Source organism: Muntiacus reevesi, chromosome 2, assembly GCF_963930625.1.
Source record: "Muntiacus reevesi chromosome 2, mMunRee1.1, whole genome shotgun sequence".
NCBI classification, from domain to species: domain Eukaryota; kingdom Metazoa; phylum Chordata; class Mammalia; order Artiodactyla; family Cervidae; genus Muntiacus; species Muntiacus reevesi.
The window spans coordinates 273,617,929-273,640,194 of NC_089250.1; the positions used below are offsets into that span (position 1 = coordinate 273,617,929).

The 22,266-nt window shown below is 42.6% G+C and overlaps 1 protein-coding gene and 1 non-coding gene across 5 annotated transcripts in view; one reads left to right on the forward strand and one right to left on the reverse strand.

Moving 5' to 3' along the window:
* The window catches only part of LOC136161678 (zinc finger protein 570-like), a 29,059-nt gene extending 7,925 nt beyond the window's left edge, over positions 1 to 21,134 (reverse strand). For 2 of the 4 annotated variants that reach the window (XM_065926702.1, XM_065926705.1), the window contains exons 1-2: positions 21,118 to 21,134; positions 240 to 310 (exon numbers count right to left, since the gene is read on the reverse strand). Coding sequence is in view for 2 of the 4 variants with exons in the window: in XM_065926705.1 (XP_065782777.1) it covers positions 240 to 296 (57 nt within the window). In the remaining 2 variants the exon portion in view is untranslated. Of the gene's footprint in view, positions 1 to 239; positions 311 to 5,434; positions 5,561 to 21,117 lie in introns of those variants that run through there. The other 2 variants (XM_065926703.1, XM_065926706.1) reach the window with 1 other exon arrangement.
* LOC136162296 (small nucleolar RNA SNORA48) lies at positions 1,133 to 1,267 on the forward strand. The gene has a single exon (XR_010662100.1). It is a non-coding gene; the product is annotated as a small nucleolar RNA SNORA48 (small nucleolar RNA).
* Positions 21,135 to 22,266: the final 1,132 nt, after the last annotated feature.

The following is a 22,266-nucleotide window of genomic DNA, read 5'->3' on the forward strand; positions in this document are numbered from 1 at the left end:
ACCTGTGGGTGTGAAGCCCTGCCCAGGATGGTGTCAAGGGGAGCCTCCTCACAAGGGCCAGGAACCAGGTCATGGGGGAACGGGATCTAAGTGGAGATACAGGCCCTGAGGGAAGGTCCCGGCTGAGTGTACGTGTACAGGAGTCAGACAGGACACTCCACAGTCAGACACGATTGGCGAGTCCAGAGAAGGGCATTTCAGGAAGGCAGTGTGAGAATCCACTGAGAATATGACCTTACCTGAGAGAGAGCCATGTCTGACTCCTGTTCTTTCCTCTTCTGGGCTTCTTCGTCCATGAGTCTTCACAGTTCTATCATGAAAGTGGAAAACATGCTGTTTAATGCTTAGGGTTCCTGAGCCCCAACCACACACACAGGGGAGCCCTCACCATGAGGAACAGACAGTCCCCTGTGGCCACTGTCTCAGGAGGTACCCAGGACAGGCAACTCCCACAGAGAGAGAGAGAGAGAGAGAGAGAGAGAGAGAGAGAGAGAAGAGCGCGAGCGCGCAGACTGGGGGTGTGCAGCAGAGTCTGGCAGTGCTTTATTTTTCACCGTAGCTTTTATACCCTAAGTTAGTACATTTCTAAGGGGAAGATAGTTTAACATTACATCAGCTTGTCCTTCACGAAACCAGGGTGTTTTCTGCGTACTTCTTTGTTTATGAGGGTCTTATACATTATCTTCTGGCCTTTGGGCCTATTGACATTTTATGACCTAGGTGAACGCAAAGCTGTTTTCCCTAATCTATTCTTTATTGAACACAAAGGTCAGTCCTTTTGCAGAAGTTATCAGTTAAATTTATCTAAAAGGTTCACCACACAAAGACTCTGTAGCTCCAGTGAGGCAGCCCCTGTTTAGCATTCCTGGTTAAAATTAACAATTCTAAACTCTTATTTTTCTAAATCTTTAACTATAACCACTTTTAGAATAGTATTTTTGTGTTCTCTAATAGAGCTTCCTCACCCCCCGAAGGGCTCTGTGCCTATTAGGGCCTTTATGTGATCAGGTTTTTTATGCTGTTTCATGATTAGGGTATTATGAGCAGTCATGCATATTAGTACCGAGGCTTAAATGCATTTGTTCAACAAACTAAAATGCCAACAAAGCAGTTTAAATTAAAACACTCCTTTCGTCCCTGACCTGGGTAGAGTGGCACCTGGTTGGTGGCGGCTGTCTCATATCAGTGAGGGACAAAACAACTCCTTGTTTATCCCAGCTTGGCTTTTGCTCTGTGCCCATTCCTGGTTCATGCCCTGGACACATGGAAAAGGAAAGAAAAAAAAAGAAAAAAAAAATAATAATAAAACACTCCTTTCACCCTGGATAATCTCATAAAGTACCACCACCCGGGAAACTTATTGATTCAAGTTCTAATTAAATTCTTATTTGCACCCAGACCTCCCTGTGGGCTCAGCTCAGGCTTTGCTTCTTACACACTGCAGGAAAACACTCTTCTTCCCTATCCCACGTCCTTTCTTCCTCCATAGGTGTGATCACGTTTCCCGATTAACCCAAGCACGCAAACCTCTGTTACAGCATCCATGTCCAGGGAAACTGAGCTAAGACAATGGCATGCCCACCATTTCACAAGCTGACAATTAACATAAGCCCACATGGAGGTCCTCCAGCCAGAACTGAGACCGCCCTTGTCAACAGTTTCACACACCCCGTGATCACACAAGCATGCCTGTCTCTTATACACACATACACCATTCACTGGGTTTATCCAGAGATCCACTCTTGCTCCCACAACCCTCCTGGAGACCCTGACAAGCTCCCCTTCACTTCTTCCCATTTCCTACCTCTTCTTTGAGCACAGCTGAATAAGAGGCTAAAGAGTAGTGACCATGGGCATGGGCATTGCAATAGAGTTGCCGCAAGCTGCAAATCCAAGGGCACTCGGCACTCAGTATGGAGACCAAGAAGCTGGCCCTTCTGGGTAAACCTGTCAGAGACTGGGGACATTACAAAATTTTAAAGGTCTTTGAGATTTGGTTGGATTGAGCTCAGTGAAGAGGTGACAAAGATAGAGAGACCCCAATCTCAGTGAAACCTGTTCTCCCCACTGAGAGCTAACTGGAAGATACCCCAGCTCTTTAAGAAGGGGGGACAACTGCATATCCCTTTAGATTCCAAACCTTCTGGCCACAGTAACCACACCTTCTAACCACAGTAAACTCAGCATTCCCTGCTCTGGAAGGCAGAGCTACTGTCCAAGATGGCAACTGATTCCTGAGTGGACAGAGGTTAGAAGACCTGGGGGCTGCAGTGAGCAGTGACACAGGGGACTAAAACATGGGGACACCTCAAGACACTAGATCTATCAGGCTCATTAGATCTCCCCACATCTTTTTTGAGTAATGAAGTGTCTACATGGGGTAAGGATCAATTAGACTTGAAATGTTCAGAACAGATACAGGAACCATCATCACCTACCCTGTCCCCTCTGTCTCCCCTGAGAGTTCTTCAGTCCAACCCACAATACCAGTCCTCACCCCAAGTAAGATACCCATCTCACTGCAAGGAAGAGAACTTGCTTCATTGAAGCATCATTCAATGAAGGGCAAAGAGGAAAGACTCCAAATAATCAAAGGACAAGGGCATTTCTCATGAGGGTGATTAACATAGAGGCAGTAAACCTGATTAACATGACACAGAATATGGGAAGGAGATGGGGAGACCTCACTGGCCAAGACCTGAAGGAACAGAAAGAGCAAGAGCCATGGTGATTTAATGACTAAAGGTAGAAGTAGAAACTAAGATCCGAGACAGAGGTTTTGGTGTTTATGAACAAGGATCAAGTGAATGTGACCAGGACAGACTGACCAGGAGAACAGGGTTGGTTCCCAGGATGAGGCTGGAGACACTGGTAGAGACCTGAGGACACAGGAAAGCCAGCGGAGGTGGGAGGCGTTCCTGCACACTGACCCTTATTCATAGAAGACGGCTGCTGATAATCTATCTCACTTTAAGCACTGACCTTTATTCATAAACGACAGCTCATGATTGCCTCTCAGACTCTGAGCCTATGTTCCTGCCTCTGTTACTGTTCTTTTTCATTTTGCAAAACTGGGATCTATTTCAAACTCTAACTACAACTGGGCACTCCCTCCAAGAAATGCCACACAGGGTCACACATCCAGTTTGGCCAATCATTTTAGGGATCAATGTTGCTCAGCTTCTGGACCTGAGGGAAGCATCATCAGATCAGCTCATAGCTCACTAGTTACCAGATCACATGAGAGAGGAAAATGGAAAGCACACTAACTGCTTAAATTAGGTCTTGATTGTTAATATAAAAAATCACTGACATCCTTATTAAGTACTCATCATAATAGTCTATAACTATTTACCAGTTACCAAAAAAATGTTGCGAAGATATAATGTTAAAAGGAAACAGCAAATAGGCCTCAACTAAACGTGAAAGAAACCTTAAGTGAATCAGCTTGTTAAATTTTTTTCATTGAATGATAATGGTGCAAAGTATAAAAAAAAAAAGAGTTGAGACTACAGCATATTTAGAAAAGAATGACATGAATGAATTAATTCAGGAATTAATTACAGGAGGCCATCAATTCCTATTTCAGAAGTGAATAATTATTTACAAGAAACTTGCTATTGAATGAATGAATCTTTATCCCAAGCTGCAAAAAAAAAAAAGAAAGAAATGTAAAGAGAGAAAGGAAAAAGGAAAACTATCACAAAGAACATGCTTAATGTTCCTTCAAAGGCACCATGTAGTAAGAGTCAGTCACTCCCAGCCCCACTTCTCTCCATAACTTCTACTCCACACCAGGAAAAGGGAAGGGGCTGATCCACCTGAGAGTCAAGTCACCGCTGCAGCCCCCACAGCTACAGGCTCTGCACATGGATGTTATCTTTTCATACAAATAATTACAAAATGCAGAAACCTTACAGACAGAAGTTTTGCAACTCCCACTCACATTTGTATAAACAAGTTTAAAATTTATTAGATTCTAACGCCAAAAATCAATGTACTATGACTTAATAATCTTTATCCAACCAATTCAGCACTCTTCAGGATCTAGTCCCCTCCCCCACCTGCACCCTACTTGTTTCCACTTCATTTAGTTTCTGTTTCCCTACTTCCTTCTCCATCTCCCTTTCTCTTCCCCTCTGCTCTCCTGCTGTGCCTGTCCTCCTCTACTTCGTCCCTGACTCCCAACCAGCTTCTCTCTCCCATCTGTTCCCCGTTAAGATGCTTTCTCTCCAACCTTCCTGGTGATTCTCAATCTCCATATTTCAGCCTTTCTTCCTCCATCTCTGCCCTCCCTCCCAACTCTCTGGCACCCTCAAGTAGCTACGCTTCCTCTCAGTTTCCTTTCTCAGCTCCTCCAATCACTAGGAGTCCCCTTTCTCTCCCAGTAGGATATTGTCTGTAAGCCAAGGCCCCAAGTCTTGTATCGCCTTTGCAGGCTGTCTGGGTGAACTGCCTCTCCATTGTCGCCCCCTTTAGGACCCCTGATTTACAGCCCCTCTCCCGAGAAGGCTATAGAAGAGGGCGGCAGAGGATGAGATGGTGAGATACCATCCCTGGACTCAACGGTCATGAACTTCAAACTCTGGGAGATACAGGGGTCGCAAAGACTCGGACTTAAGAACACCTACTTATTTTGCTCACCTTTAACTCCGGAGATCCTGCTTTGCTCTAAACTTCTTTCCTTTCACCACGCGCTACAGAATGCTTATTCTCTTTCATGAAGGTGTCTCTTTCAAGTTCCCCACCAATCCTCTTCATTGCCATCGCTTCTCCCTCAAGCTTTTCTCTATTTTCTATTTCTCTCGGAGTCGCTGTCTCTGTTTTTCATGACCCCACTCGCCCACTATTTACAGGGATGGCGACTAAATAAGAAGCCCCGCTCCCCCAAGAGCCAAATTCCAGCGGGTGGAATTTGGGAGGAAAGAACCATGGGTGACACGTGGCTGGCTCAGGTCACCTGCCCCCACACAGGGTCACTCTGAACGGAAGGTTTGCGGTACACAAGGACAGGCCTAAGGAGACGCGAGGACAGCGGGGCTGGGAGGGAGGGGGCCTCAGGGGCGGGACGGGCTCTCGACGCGGCCTCTCTGCGAGCGAGGGCCGGTAGGCTGAAGCTGCGGAGCGACTAAACCAGCTCGCGGAACAAAGTTCTATGAGGTGCAGGAAGGGCAAAGGGTTCACAGTGAGGTCAGTCAGTGGTTTTAAGCAGGAAAGAGGTGCCAAACGCAACGTCTCAGTGGACCAAAAGCAGGAAGCGGCTTCAGAGCGACTTCAAAACGGGATTCTCTTCATCGCTCACAGAGATGTCTCTGTTTGCTGGGGGTGGTGGGGCGGGCGTGGGGATATAGAGTCTTTAGTCAGCCGCAACTCTCAGACCCCGATACACAGAAAAGCAGACTGCGACGAGGTCTGACTAGAAAGAGAAACTCACGTGGCGCTGAGACGCTCCGCTTCCCGTCGTGTGTGACGCAGACCGCAGGCGCAGGGAAATGGCGGAGCGGCGTGAGGGCGGGGCCTGAGCAGAGCCACGGCGTCAGGGGGCGGGCTGTGGAGAGAAGCCGGCGGGCACGCGGCCTTAGAAGGGTGAGGCGGGGCCTCGGCGCGCGCCAGGCAGGACGGAACAATTCAACACTCGTCAGTGCAGAAGATGACTGCAACCAGGAAATTAAAATACGCCTGCACCTTGGAAGGAAAGCCATGATAACACTGGACAGTGTATTAAGAAGCAAAGGCATCACTTTGACAACAAAGGTCCTTATGGTCTAAAATATGGTTTTTTCAGTAGTCAGGTGGGGATGTGACAGTCCAGAAAGAAGGCTGAGATTAGAATGGATGCTTTTGGACTCTTGACAGTCCCTTGGATAGCAAGATCAAACCAGTCAATCCTAAAGGAAATCAACCCTGCCTGTTCATTGGAAGGTCTGATTCTGAAGCTGAAGCCCCAATACTTTGGCCACCTGATGCAAATAATGAACCCATTGGAAAACACCCTGGTGCTTGTAAAGATTGAGGGCAGAAGGGGGTGACAGGATGACATGGTTAGATAGCATCACCCACTCAATGGACATGAATTTGAGCAAACTCCAAGAAATAGTGAAGGAAGAGAAGCATGGCATGCTGCAGTTCATGGGATTGCAAAGAGTCAGGCAGGATACAGCGACTAAACATTACAACCAAATAACTGACAGGGCAAAGAATGGGAAATTGTGTGTTTTTTTCCCAGGTACACAAGGGCCTGAGTGGGGGGTCTTATATCAGTGATAATGGAGAAGGCTGACTCTTGGCAGTATGCCTTTTTCTAGAAGTTAACTGGGAGAATTCTTTAGTCATTTGCTACTTTCCACAATACAGGGTCTGAAGTAAGCTCAACTCTGTCACCATAAATCTTAAGACCAAGCAAAAATAAAAAAATGATGAATACATGTTGTAGTTGAAAAATGGAACATTAGGAATATTAAACCAACAATAAATAACAACAACAAACGCCCAAGAACCTTGGTGTATGTACCTTAGAATGTCAGTGAAGGGCCCTGCGTGTTCCTTTGGGGATGTATTGTGTCTGGTCCTGTCACATCGTAAAGACACCATTAGGTGTTGAAAGATGTTCCTCTGAATCTTGAAGTCAGTGGTATGGGTTGATATTAAATTGAACAAGATCCCAGAGGTTATATTAATGGCAAAATCTTTACTCTCTGTGCACCAATGCCAAACCAAATTACTTGAAATACAGAGAGGTATGGAGGAGAAAGAATGGCTTATATATTTGCCAGGCTAGGAGGAAACAGATTAGGTCCCCTCCCTGGTGAGTAGGGGGAGGTTATATTGTCTGTTAAGGATCAAGGCAGTCGCAGTATTGTATTCTTCTTTACTCAATATTATAAAATTGCAAAAAGGGTGGGTTTGCTGACAAGATTAGGGTGTCTGCACGGTCTTAGGAGATCTGGTGTCCTAATCAGTGCAGTGGCAAAGAATCCACCTGCCAGTGCAGGAGACTTGGGTTGAATCCGTGGCTGGGAAGATCCCCTGGAGTAGGAATGGCAACCCACTCCTGTATTATCTGGAAAACCCCATGGACAGAGGAGGCTGGTGGGCTACGGTCCATGGGATCTCAAAGAGTCGGACAAAAGTAGAGAGGATTGACCCGGCATGAGCATCCTTCTTTGATTAGCAACTATTCTGCCCTTTGGAACTCACATAAGGTCATGCAGGCTAGTCTTGCCTATAGGAAATGGGTCGCAACATCAATGCTAAGAAAATATTTTCCATTTTGCCATTTCTCTGGTGATCACGAAAAAAAACTTTTGCACAGCATCGTGGATTTTATGTTCATGATTATAGACCGTAGTGAATTATCACACTGATGTAACTAAATTATGCACTTATCTCCTCTTTGACCAGCTGAGCCCTGCTGAAGAAATGATCTGGTGAGAATATGGTGTCCTTTTTTTTTTTTTTAATGTATTTATTTCACCGTCTCAGGTCTTGGTTGTGGCACCTGGGCTCTTTCATTGTGGCGCACAGGCCCTCCAGTTGTGCCTGTAGTTTAGTTGCCCCATGGCCTGTGGGATGTTAGCTCCCTGCCCAGGGATAGATCCCACAATGCCAGCATTGGAAAGTGGATTCTTAACCACTGGACCACCAGGAAGTCCCGAATATGGTTTTTTTTAATTAATAAAGTGAAAAAAGAGTCAATTACTTTCCGTGACCTGAGAAAGCAGGCTGTGTGAATTGTCCTTCATGTTGGGCATGCAGACAGTTTACAAAGATGTGGATAAACTAGGTATTACCTTAATATTGTTTGGCCCAGACACCTGGGGGAAAGTCTTAAGGAAATTCCAAGAGTAGATCTACAGAGGATTTAGCACATCTGAACTAGTAAACACGAACTGAAGTGGTTTATCCAAGAAATACTGAACACTGTTGGGAAAATAAAATTAAAGATAAAAATGAATGGGCCTGGAGATTATCATACTAGGTGAATAAGTCAGACAAAGACAGATTAAATGTCACTTACATGTGGAATCTGAAACAAATGATACCAACGAACCCATTTATAAAACAGAAACATCCTACTGTACAGCGCAGGGAACTCTGCTCAATATCATATGACAGCCTGGATGGGACAGAAGTTTGAGGGGATATAGACATATAATTGGCTGAGTCCCTCAACATTGTCACTTATCCTGACCCCTTAAAAGACCTGAATCAAAAAAAAAAAAAAAAAAAAAAAAAGACCTGAATCCACTTGGGACACAGCAGTACTCTACACTCATCCCCACGTCACCCCCAAGTACAAAGCGCCTCTTCCCCTGCCATATCTTCACTGTTTTTTCCTTTTAACACTTTATTGGAGTATAGTTCATTCACAACATGGTGTTAGTTTCAGGCGTACAGCAAATTGAATCAGTTATACATACACATATATGCACCTTTTTAGATTCTTTTCCCATTATAGCTCATTACAGAGTAGAATTCAGTAGAATTCTGTGCTTTATGTTAGGTCCTTATTAGTTACCTACTTTATATATACCAGTAGGTATATGTTAACCCTTACCTCCCAGTATCTCTCTCCACTTCTCAGCCCCTGATAACCATCTATTCCTGTTTTGAAGAGAAGTTCATTTTTACCCTTTGTTTAGATTCCACAGATACAGTGATACCACATGTATTTGTCTTTCTCTTTAGTCTCTTCTCGATAGAAAAGCTGAAGTCTTCCAGACCTCCCTGACACAAGAGAAAGACTCAAGCATCCAAAGGTTAGGACACAAGAACCAGACTCACTGTCTGATGCACATTTCTAAGTTCTTTTTAAAATATTTATATTTATTTGACTACATTGGTTGTTACTACTGGCACGTGGGGTCTTTCACACCAGCTTAATTGTTCTGTGCCATATGGAATCTCACTTTCCCAACCAGTGACAGAACCCATGTCCTCTGAATTGGAAGGCAAATTCCTAACCACTGGATCACAAGGGAAGTTCCACATTTTTGAGTTTTACAGATATGGTAACTGCTACCAGAGGGAAAAATGCTGACTGCACCCATGCCATAAACTGCTTCATCTTGATTCAGTGCCAAGTCTATGCCTAGGGCAGTTTCAAGAACTGGCCTTAGGAAAACTGTATTAACAGTATTTATTGCTCATAATAATCTATATCTCTGGGGGCATCAAAATAACTGTAGCTTGTTCTGCCTGTGTATGTAAATAGGCACGTACAACTGGCTATACAGAGATGCTACACAATGGTCAGGACGTGGAAGCAAACTAGACGTCCATCAACAAATGAATAGATAAGGAAAACGTGTAAATACAATGGATTATTAGTCATAAAAAGGAACGTGTTTGCATCAGCTGTAGTGAGGTGATGAATCTAGAGCCTGTTACAGAATGAAGTCAGAGAAACAAATATTGTACATTAACACATATATATGGAATCTAGAAAAGTAGTACTGATGAACCTATTTGTAAGTAGGAAATGGAGAGGTAGACAGAGAGAATGATATTGTGGACAGAGTGGTGGAAGGAGAGGCTAGGACAATTGAGAAAGTAGCAGTGAGATATACACACCATCATGTGTAAAATAGCTAGTTAATGGGAAGCTGCTATATAATACGTGGAGCCCAGTCAGTCACTCTGTGATAACCTAAAAGGATAGAATGGGGGTGGGGGAGGGATGTCACAGAAGGAGGGGATACATATATATTTATGACTGACTCGAGATGATATAAGGCAGAGACCACAAGATTGTAAAGCAATTATCCTGCAATAAAGACAAAAAAAAAAAAAAAACAGAGAGAGAGAGAGATGCTACAGACCCACATGAATATGTTCCACTGTTAAGAATATGACCCTCTATGTCAGGAAGAAAAAGTTACAGAAGATGGTCCTTCACCTATGAGCCCATAGAAATGGAATGATGAAAAATAAATTTAAATAAATGGAATGATGTTCTGACAAATTGGAATTTGTAGGCAGCTTTTGGCCGGAAATAATTCTGTGCAGGAGGCACTCTGTTGTCTTCTCACTAATGTTAAACCAGGCAGCCCTACGATCTACTCATCCCAAGTCCTAGCACATCTTTCAAACACTTTAATCACAAAATATCTTGCCTAACTTGTCTGTTCTATCCATAGATCAAAGCAGTAGACATGAAGTTATTAACAGGTGATGATCACTTCCCTATTCCCCTAAGAAATCTTGTGAACAAACTGTGTGACCAAGATATCCTCTAGAGCCTAGAATTCCCTGGAGGTCCTGTGGTTAGGATGCTGTACTTTCAAAAGGGTGGCCAGCATTCAATACAAGGTCAAGGAATTAAGATCCTAGTTATGTGGCATAGCGAAAAAAAAAAAAGTATACATGTATATAAAAATTATGGTGGATATTTAACACAAATGGTTAACATATTTATAGAAAGTTTCAAATTAATGTTTTAATGAAAAGAAGACAAAATCTAAAATTGAAAAGGGTTCACTCTTCTTAGTCATCCAAGACCCATGTTGGTATAATGATACTCTAGACTAAGTATTCATGGAGACATAAGGGAGACAAGACATACCACATCCCCCCATGTGGTACCTCTGGAAGACCTATTATGTGAGAATGGGAATCTTCCAACTTTGTTCAGTCACTGTTCTCCAGGTGCTGTGTCACTCAGAAATAAAAACTATCCCACCTGAAAAACAGGAACATTATTTTGTGATGGGTATAGAACAGAACATTTCAGAACCTTGAATTTAAAATGTTGTGGCTTGAAAAAACTTAAGTTAACACTTTGGGAATGAGTTGGATCTGTTTAGCCCAGTGAATCCAGCAAAGTTGCAGGATATAAGGTTAATACACAGAAATCACTTGCATTCATATATACTAACAATGAAAAAGCAGAAAGAGAAATTAAGGAATGAATCCCATTCACCATTGCAACAAAAAGAATGAAATAGCTAAGAATAAACCTACCCAAGGAGACAAAAGGCCTGTATATGGAAAATTATAAGACACCAATGAGAGAAATCAGAAGACATAAAGAGATGGAGAGATATTTCACGACCCTGGGTGGGAAGAATCAATATTGTGAATATGACTTTACTACCAAATGCAATCTATAGATTCATTGTGATCCCTGTCAAATTACCAATGGCATTTCTACAGAACTAGAACAAAAAATTTCACAATTCATATGGAAACACAAAGGATTCCGAATAGCCAAAGCAGTCTTGACAGAGAAGAATGGAGCTGGAGGAGTCAACCTTCCTGACTTCAGACTATACTACAAAGCTACAGTCATCAAGACAGTATGGTACTGGCACAAAAACAGAAACATAGACAAATGGAACAAGATAGAGAACCGAGAGATAAACCCACATGCTTATGGGTACCTTATTTTTGACAAAGGAAGCAAGAGTATACAATGGGACAAAGATAGCCTCTTCAGTAAGTGGTGCTGGGAAAATTGGACAGCTATGTGCAAAACAATGAAATTAGAACACTTCCTAACACCATACAGAAAGACAAACTCAAAATTAAAGACGTAAATGTAAGACCAGACAAGGTGAAAAGACAACCATCAGAATGGGAGAAAATAATAGCAAAGGAAACAACTGACAAAGAATTAATTTACAAAATGTACAAGTAGCTCATACAACTCAACGAGTGCTTCCCTTGTGGCTCAGCTGGTAAAGAATCCGCCTGCAATGCTATAAGACCTAGGTTCATTCTCTGAGTTGGGAAGATCCCCTGAAGAAGGGAAAGGCTACCCACTCCAGTATTCTGGCCTGGAGTATTCCATGGACTGTATAGTCCATGGCGTCGCGAAGAGTCAGATGCAAATAAACGACTTTCACTTTCTTTCACAACTCAATACCGCAAAAACAAACAAGTCAACCAAAAAGTGGGAAAAAGACCTAAAAAGACATTTCTCCAAAGACACACAGGTGGCTAACAAGAACATGAAAAGATGTTCAACATCACTCACTATTAGTTCAGTTGAGTTCAGTCCCTCAGTCGTGTCCTACTCTTTGCGACCCCATGAATCGCAGCACACCAGGCCTCCCTGTCCATCACCAACACCCAAAGTTTACTCAAACTCATGCCCATCGAGTCAGTGATGCCATCCAGCCATCTCATCCTCTGTTGTCCCCTTCTCCTCCTGCCCTCAATCCCTCCTAGCATCAGAGTCCTTTCCAATGAGTCACCTCTTCACATGAGGTAGCCAAAGTATTGGAGGTTCAGCTTCAGCATCAGCCCTTCCAGTGCACACCCAGGACTGATCTCCTTTAGGATGGACTGGTTGGATCTCCTTGCAGTCCAAGGGACTCTCAAGAGTCTTCTCCAACAACACAGTTCAAAAGCATCAATTTTTCAGTGCTCAGCTTTCTTCACAGTCCAATTCCCACATCTATACATGACCACTGGAAAAACCACAGCCTTGACTAGATGGACCTTTGTTGGCAAAGTAATGTCTCTGCTTTTTAACATGCTATCTAGGTTGGTCATAACTTTCCTTCCAAGGAGTAAGTGACTTTTAATTTCATGGCTGCAGTCACCATCCGCAGTGATTTTGGAGCCCCCAAAAATAAAGTCTGATGCTGTTTCCACTGTCTCCACATCTATTTCCCATGAGGTGATGGGACCAGATGCCATGATCTTAGTTTTCTGAATGTTAAGCTTTAAGCCAAGTTTTTCATTCTCCTCTTTCACTTTCATCAAGAGGCTTTTCAGTTCCTCTTCACTCTCTGCCATAAGGGTGGTGCCATCTGCATATCTGAAGTTATTGATATTTCTCCCAGCAATCTCGATTCCAGCTTGTGCTTCTTCCAGCCTAGCGTTTCTCATGACGTGTAAGTTAAATAAGCAGGGTGACAATATACTGCCTTGACGTACTCCTTTTCCTATTTGGAACCAGTCTGTTCTTCCATGTCCAGTTCTAACTGTTACTTCCTGACCTGCATACAGGTTTCTCAAGAGGTAGGTCAGGTGGTCTGGTATGCCCAGCTCCTTCAGAATTTTCCAGTTTATTGTGATCCACACAGTCGAAGACTTTGGCGTAGTCAATAAAGCAGAAATAGATGTTTCTCTGGAACTCTCCTGCTTTTTGGATGATCCAGCGGATACTGGCAATTTGAACTCTGGTTCCTCTGCCTTTTCTAAAACCAGCTTGAACATCTGGAAGTTCTCGGTTCACGTATTGCTGAAGCCTGTTTTGGAGAATTTTGAGCATTCCTTTACTAGCGTGTGAGATGAGTGCAATTGTGTAGTAGTTTGAGCATTCTTTGGCATTGCCTTTCTTAGGGATTGGAATGAAAACTGACCTTTTCCAGTCCTGTGGCCACTGCTGAGTTTTCCAAATTTGCTGGCATATGGAGTGCAGCACTGTTACAGCATCATCTTTCAGGATCTGAAATAGCTCAACTGGAATTCCATCACATCCACTAGCTTTGTTCGTAGTGATGCTTTCTAAGGCCCACTTGACTTCACATTCCAGGATGTCTGGCTCTAGGTGAGTGATCACACCATTGTGATTATCTGGGTCATGAAGATCTTTTTTGTACAGTTCTTCTGTGTATACTTGCCACCTCTTCTTAGTATCTTTTGCTTCTGTTAGGTCCATACCATTTCTTTCCTTTATCGAACCCATCTTTGCCTGAAATGTTCCCTTGCTATCTCTTGAATTTAACTCAGATGAACATTATATTTACTACTGTGGTCAGGAATCCCTTAGAAGAAATGGAGTAGCCATCATAGTCAACAAAAGAGTCCAAAATGCAGTACTTGGATGCAATATCAAAAACGACAGAATGATCTCTGTTCATTTCCAAGGCAAACCATTCAATATCACGGTAATCCAAGCCTATGCCCCAACTAGTAACGCTGAAGAAGCTGAAGTTGAATGGTTCTATGAAGACCTACAAGATCTTTTAGAACTAACACCCAAAAAAGATCTCCTTTTCATTATAGGGGACTAGAATGCAAAAGTAGGAACTCAAGAAACACCTGGAGTGACAGGCAAATTTGGCTTTGGAGTACGGCATGAAGCAGGGCAAAGGCTAATAGAGTTTTGCCAAGAGAATGCACTGGTCATAGCAAACACCCTCTTCCAACAACACAAGAGGAGACTCTACACATGGACATCACCAGATGGTCAACACCGAAATCAGACTGATTATATTCTTTGCAGCCAAAGATGGAGAAGCTCTATACAGTCAGCAAAAACAAGACCAGGAGCTAACTGTGGCTCAGATCATGAACTCCTTATTGCCAAATTCAGACTTAAACTGAAGAAAGTAGGGGGAACCACTAGACCATTCAGGTATGACCTAAATCAAATCCCTTATGACTATACAGTAGAAGTGAGAAATAGATTGAAGGGACTAGATCTGATAGACAGAGAGCCTGATGAACTATGGACGGAGGTTCGTCACATTGTACAGGAGACAGGGATCAAGACTATCCCCATGGAAAAGAAATGCAAAAAGGCAAAATGGTTATCTGAGGAGGTCTTACAAATAGCTGTGAAAAGAAGAGAAGCGAAAAGCAAAGGAGAAAAAGAAAGATACTCACACTTGAATGCAGAGTTCCAAAGAATAGCCAGGAGAGAGAAGAAAGCCTTCCTCAGTAATCAATGCAAAGAAATAGAGGAAAATGACAGAATGGGAAAGACTAGAGATCACTCATTATTAGAGAAATGGAAATCAAAACTACAATAAGATACCACCTCACACTACTCAGAATGGCCATCATCAAAAAGTCTATGAACAATAAATGCTGGAGAGGGTGTGGAGAAAACAGAACACTCTTGCACTGTTGGTGGGAATGTAAACTGATACAACCATTATGGAAGATGGTATGAAGACTCCTTAAGAAACTAGGAATAAAACCACCAGATGACCCAGCAATTCCATTCCTAGGGATATAATATACCCTGATGAAACCAAAATTAGAGACACATGTACCCCAATGTTCATTGCAGTACTATTTACAATAGCTAGAACATGGAAGCAACCTAGATGCCCATTGACAGATGGCTAAAGAAGCTGTGGTACATATATACAATGGAATACTACTCAGCCATAAAAAGGAATGTATTTGAGTCAGTTCTAATGAGGTGGAGGAACCTAGAGCCTATTCTACAGAGTGAAGTAAGTCAGAAAGAGAAATACAAATATCGTACACTGATGCATATGTATGGGAATCTAAAAAGAAGGTACTGATGAATTTATTTTCAGGGCAGCAATGTAGGAACAGATCTATGGACATGGGGGAAAGGAGGTGGGTGAAAGTGAGTTATATGGAAAGAGTAGCATGAAAATTTAGAGTATCATATATAAAATAGATAGCCAGCGGGAATTTGCTATGATTCAGGGAACTCAAACAGGGGCTTTGTGACAGGCTGAATGGTGGGATGGTGAGGGAGATGGGAGGGATGTTCAGGAGGGAGGGGCATGGCTGCATTCTTGTTGATGTATGTTAGAAAACCACAAAATTCGGTAAAGCAATTATCCTTCAATTTAAAAATTCTTTAAAAAATAAAATGTTCTAACCAAAAAGAAAAAAGGAATCTGTGGTTATAAGCATGTTTATTTCACCGTGTGACCTACTGTGCCTATTGTTTACCTCAATCACCTCTATTCCTAAAGGGCATTCATTCACTGTCTAAGTGGGGAATGATTCCAATCTTTAAATATGTAGCAAGAAACAAAATGAATACCCTGACTTCACGTAGTTTATATAAGGTAATTTCACCAAGATCATGATGAAGGTAAGTACAATGAAATTGTATATGAACAATGATAGTGACAGGAAGTCCTGGTTTAAAAACAGATTCAGGAAATACCTAGATGATAAGAAGATATTTGAACAAAACCAATAATTAACTGAGAATGTGTTATGCAAATACACATGGGGACCATTAGCCAAAGGAAGTAATTTAACCATGTCCTCTAGAATTGGGAATGGGGCAAGAAAATGAATTCTGATCAGGAGAACCCAGCAGGAGCACAATGCGTTCTCGGGATACACTGGACATTTCTGGCCTCCAAAAAACAAGAGAATAAATATGTGTTGGTTTAAGGTACTCAAATTTGTGGCAGTTTGTAATAAGAGACACAGAAAAGTTAATATGGTGTATGTAGAAAAGCAAGAGTCTATAAAAATATCTAGAAAAAGTATAATTTGCAAGGATAGGAACCACATGAAAAAACTGAATGCAATTGTTTCATAACTGCCATTTACAAACTGGAATTGAAATTTTAAACATACATATTTGTATGCAAAAAGTAAAAGAAAAATTTAATCTAGCAAAACACAGGTTTTTATGCTGAAAAATAGTATGGTAGTAAAAGTTAAAAATAACCTTTTATTTAGGGCATTTTTGAGAAACAAACCATAGTCGTTGAATTGCAAGGCAAATATACCATATTCATTGATTGGGAGGAACAAGAAATTTCACCTCACCTCAATGTAACATTCGTTTTAATCCACTTTTAGTCAACACATTTATACACTCAAATAAAATTATTCTAATCATAAGAAAGGGAAAAATAAATGAGAGCTAAAATATCTGAGAGCACTGAAGTGGTTGGGATCACTCCACATGATATCAAGATTTCAAAGATTTCAGTTGGTGGAGGATTGCATAAATACTTAAAAAAAAAAAAAGAAAATTTAGAAAAAATGTAGCATAAGAAAAGAAATCAACACTGAAAAATCAGTTGCAATTGCATACACAATGAACAATGTCAACTGGAAATTAGAGAACAATCCTATTTATTATAACATCAAGAGGTAGAATACTTACGAAATATTGGCAAAAATATTAGCAAGAAAGGTCAAAGACTTATACATTGAATACTGCGAAACATTGCTAAAAGAAGTCCACGGAAACACAAATAAAAGAAACCCTGTATTCAGGAACTGACAGGATTCTTAAAATGATCACAATACTCTAAATTTTCTATGTGTGTGTGTGCTCAGTCGCTTCAGTTATGTTCTACTCTTTGCGAGCCTATTGACTATAGCCTGTCAGGCTCCTCCTCGTCCATGGGATTCTCTAGGCAAGAATACTGGAGTGGGTTGCCATGCCCTCTTCCAGGGATCTTCCCAATCCAGAGATCAAACCCACATATCTTGTGTCTCTGCCTGCACTGGCAGGCAGGTTCTTTACCACTAGCACTACCTGGTAAGTCCTAAAGTTTTCTACAGACACAATGAAATCCCTATTAAAATTTCAATGGCAATGTTTGTAGTAATAGAACAAATCATGTGAAAATTCCTATAGAATCTCAAGAGACCCCTAAATAGCCGAAACAGTCTTCCAAAAGGAATTGGAGGCTAACACTTTTAGATGTGAAAAATGCTGAAATCATCTGTGATGTGGTACAGGCAAAAACAATTATACAGAAGCCATGGAGCAAATCAGAAAGCACAGAAATAACCTTTAGAATATACAGAAAATGTAATGACAAGCATTGCCAAGATTACACTAAGAGGAATGGAGAGCCCCAGTAACAACAAATGGTGCTGAAAAACTAGATACCTTAAGAGAATGGAATGAAGATGGAACTTTACCTGCATCAAAGGTAAAAACTTCTTTATGTCAAACAGCAAAATCAACAAAATGAAAAGACAACCTCTGGATCATCAAAAAAGCAAGAGAGTTCCAGAAAAAAATCTACTTCTGCTTTATTGACTACACCAAAACCTGTATATCACAACAAACTGTGGAAAATTCTTCACGAGATGGGAATACCAGACCACATGACCTGCCTCCTGAGAAATCTGTATGCACGAGTTAGAACCGGACATGGAAAAACAGACTGGTTCCAAACTGGGAAAAGAGTACGACAAGGCTGTGTATTGTCACCCTGCTTATTTAACTTCTATGCAGAGTACCTCATGTGAAATGTGGGGCTGAATGAAGCACAAGCTGGAATCAAGATTGCCGGAAGAAATATCAATAACCTCAGATACGCATATGACACCACCCTTATGGCAGAAAGTGAAGAAATAAAGAGCCTCTTGATGAAAGTGAAAGAGGAGAGTGAAAAAGTTGGCTTAAAGCTCAACATTCAGAAAAGTAAGATCATGGCATCCAGTCCCATCACTTCATGGCAAATAGATGGAGAAACAATGGAAACAGAGACTTTATTTTGGGGGGCTCCAAGATCACTGCAGATGGTGACTGCAGCCATGAAATTAAAAGACAGTTGATGCTTGGGAAAAAAACTATGATGAACCTAGACAGCATATGAAAAAGCAAAGACATTACTTTGCCAACAAAGGTCTATCTAGTCAAAGCTATGGTTTTTCCAGTAGTTCTGTATAGATGTGAGAGTTGGACTATAAAGAAAGCTAAGCACCAAAGAATTGATGCTTTTGAACTGTGGTGCTGGAGAAGACTCTTGAGAATCCCTTGGACTGCAAGGAGATCCAACAAGTCAATCCTAAAAGAAATCAGTCCTGAATATTCATTGGAAGGACTGATGCTTATGTTGAAACTCCAATACCTGGCCACCTCATGGGAAGAACTGACTTACTGGAAGACCCTGATGCTGGGAAAGATTGAAGGCAGGAGATGGGGACAACAGAGGATGAGATGGTTGGATGGCATCACTTACTCGATGAACATGAGTTTGAGTAAGCTCCAAGATTTGGTGATGGATGGACAGGGAAGCCTGGCATGCTGCAGTCCAGGAGGTTGCAAAGAGTCGCACATGACTGAGTGACTGAACTGAAGAAAGGAGGTGATGAAAGTGATCTAAACAATTTCCAACTGCCACAGATTTAGGCTGATTTCAAAGGATACTTCAGAGTCAGGCAAGATTAGCACTTACAGAGAAGAACATGTCAGGAAGGGAAGATTGAGAAATCAACTGAGAATATGATTTTACCTGAGAAAGAGCCATTCCTGATACCAGTTCTTTCCTCTTTCACCTCTTCAGGGCTTCTTCAGACAAAATGAATCTTAAGAGGTCTGCTCCGAAAGTGGAAAACACGCTGCTTAATGCTTAGAACAAACGTCCCTGCTTCCTGTGCCACAACCACAAACACAGGGAAGATCTCACCATGTGGAACACATAGTCGTCTGCTGCCCACTGTCTCAGGTGGGACTCAGGACAGTCAACTCCTGCACACTGCAACAATGAGTTTTCCCACATTTTCCCTCAGATCACACTCAGCTCACAGTAAGGCCTCATGTACACAATGGCAGTGGCGGGAGGGGTGGAGGGGGCACCTCAGCTGACCTGCAAGCCCCTTCAGGTCACAGACCAGGCCCTTGTCCATCCCCATGCAGAGCCCAGATCTCAGCCCTCAGGAAGTGGAGGACTCAATCACCATGCTCAGTGAGGGATCCAGATGCGAATCACTTGGGGCATTTTAATTATTATGGAGCTTTGGCCCAACACAAACTATCTGAAGGGGAATTTCTGGTCAACAGGAACAAAACATACACGCAATACGCCTCAGTGACCTAATGTGATATCTGAGTTGATCACCACTCAGAGGAGACAAGCCCAGCAACACTCTATTTCCTTTCCATATTTACTGAAGTATAACTGAGGAATAAACAGTATCCATAAGATACTTGAAATGTGATTATTTGACAGATGTATACACTGTGTAATAATGATCACAATCGAGGAATTTACACCTCCATCATCACACAATTTTTGTTTTCTGTTTCTGGTGAGAATACGCAAATGATGTTCTCTCAGCAATTCAGGTATTTAGTAACACACTCTAATTAAAGAATTAGTATGCCAAAAATAAAAGCATGTTGTATGATCAGATCCCCAGAACCTTCACTTTACATTATCCATCTCCTCATTTGTTTCTGTGATTTCATTCCTCTCTACTCTTCCTGTTCCTGCCTTCCTATTTCCACCGCAGAGTGCTGCCCGCTCTGCCACTTGTTTTCCCTCTCACAACTCTTTCCCTACAACCTTTCTAATTACGCTAAATTTTTAGGTATTTCTGCCTCCTTCCGCCATCACTGCTCCTTGTTTGCTCTCCAGGTAGCACTCCTTCTACCCCCTTGTTGTTCGGGCGCTCAGTCGTGTCCGACTCTTTGCGACCCCATGGACTGCAGCATGGCAGGCTTCCCTCCCTGTCCTTCCCTACATCCAAGAGTTTCCTCAAACTCATGTCCATCCAGTCGATGATGCCATCCAACTATCTTATCCTCTGTGGCCTCCTCCTCCTGCTCTCAATCTTTCCCAGCAACAGGTCTTTCCCAATGAGTCAGCTCCTTCCATCACGTGGCTAAAGTATCCTTTTGATGCTCCCTTTGTCCCCACTCTAGAGCACTCCCTCGCGGTTATACTTCCTCCCCTCTTTGTCTTCTGCTGCTCCAATCACAAATTATCCCTCTCTGAAGGCCAAGTTTTCAAATATCTTATCCCCTCCCCCATACTCTCGCGAAAGTCTTCCTAGTTATCGCCCCTCCTGCGTTGCATCTAGGGCACCCCCTCCCTAAGTTGCTCTCCAATCCCTGCAACTACTGTTTTAACTTTGATTTCACTGCGAGACTTTCAAGAGTAAAAAAAAAAAATTTTTTCTAAATGTTACAGCTTCTTTGCAACATCCTCAGCCATCGTGCACCTTCCCATCGGTTTTCCCTCTTTTTTGTCCGCAGTTGTTATTTCTCAGTTGCTTTGTCTCTGACCGTTCGGAACCTCCTGGCCCACGTATTTACAGTAATGACGACTGAAAAAGATGCCCACGGACCGGAAAGACCATCTGGAATTGGAAAGCAAAGAATATCGAGTGGTTGTTGGCCTCCAGAGAGGGTGAGGCTGCGGGGGGGGCGCGAATTCACCTCGCAGAAGACTTTACATGGGGCGGAGAGACAGAGGTAGTAAAGGGTTTTAAGCGGGAAAAATGTGGCGAAAAGCGGTGCCTTAACGTGTAAAGAAGGCAGAAAAGTCAAGAGCATGCGGCCAGCCTCACACCGAAATCAAGCCCAAATGAACACATACCCGACGAGTAAGGACGAGGTATGGATTTACGCGGGCTGGAGTGCCGGGTGCTGGGTTTTAAGGTCGAGAGTCACTCCCACGACCTTAAACAAAGAACACCTTAGCAAACTGAAACGACGGCTCGCAGTAACACACTCACCAAGCTAACTCCACCTGGGTGATAGCGGAAAGAGTGGCTGAGAGGAGGAGGCGGGACTTCCGGAGTCGGAGACTGGGCGGAGCGTCACCGCTGGGGGCGGAAGGAGGCGGGGGCCCAGGAGCGCCGGGTGCTGAAGGCGCTTTCCCTTACCTTTACCTGCTTATCCTAAGTGACTATCTGTAACAGTTTTACGGTAAAAGCTAAAATTCTGTGGGCCAGTTACAAGTAAAAATTGTCCCCCCTTCGCGAGTGGAGGAGACAGGATTGGGAATTTGGGATTTGTTTTTCTGCCTCTTGGGAGCACTCCAGGCTCCCTTGTCCTCTTCTATCTCCTGCATTTTGTTCAGTTTCACGTACACTGAGTTAGTGATGCTATCTAACCGTCTCATCCTCTGCCCGCCCCCGTTCTCCTTTTGCCTTCAACCTTATACAGTATCCTATGTTACATTAGAGGGACTTCCCTGATGGTTAAGACTCCATGCTGACAATGCGGGTAGCGGCAGGTAGGATCGCTTGTCAGGGAAGTAGATCTCACATGCCCCAGTTAAGAGTTCAGATGCCACAACTAAAACTCTCTCAGGCTGGTAGGAAAAGGGAAGATCCCATATGCCACAACCAAGACCTGATGAAGCCAAATAAGTATTTTTTTTAAAAAGCTACCGTTTTTTCAATTAAACTTAAAAAATATACACTATTCTATATAACAATTATGTGTAGTTATATAACATACATAATATGTATATTATATAATACGTATTGTTACTGCTGTACACAAGCAGAAATCAACACCAGGTTGTAAATCAACCACACTTAAATAAAAGGAAAAAAAAAACAACAGAAAACTATTCTCTCTCAGAAAAAGATTATTATTTAGTGACAGAAGCAAAATAGAGGATTTCAGGGAAAAAGAAAATTTTAGGTGATCTGCGTGGCTTCTGGTATCTTAGTTCCCAGATGAGGGATTGAGGGACTTCCCTGATGGCCCAGTGATTAGGGCTCTGCTCTTCCATTGCTGGGGGCAAGGAAAAAAGCAAATTGATGCTTTTGAACTGTGGTGTTGGAGAAGACTCTTTGGAGTCCCTTGGACTACAAGGAGATCCAACCAGTCCATCCTAAAGGAGATCAGTCCTGGGTGTTCATTGGAAGGAC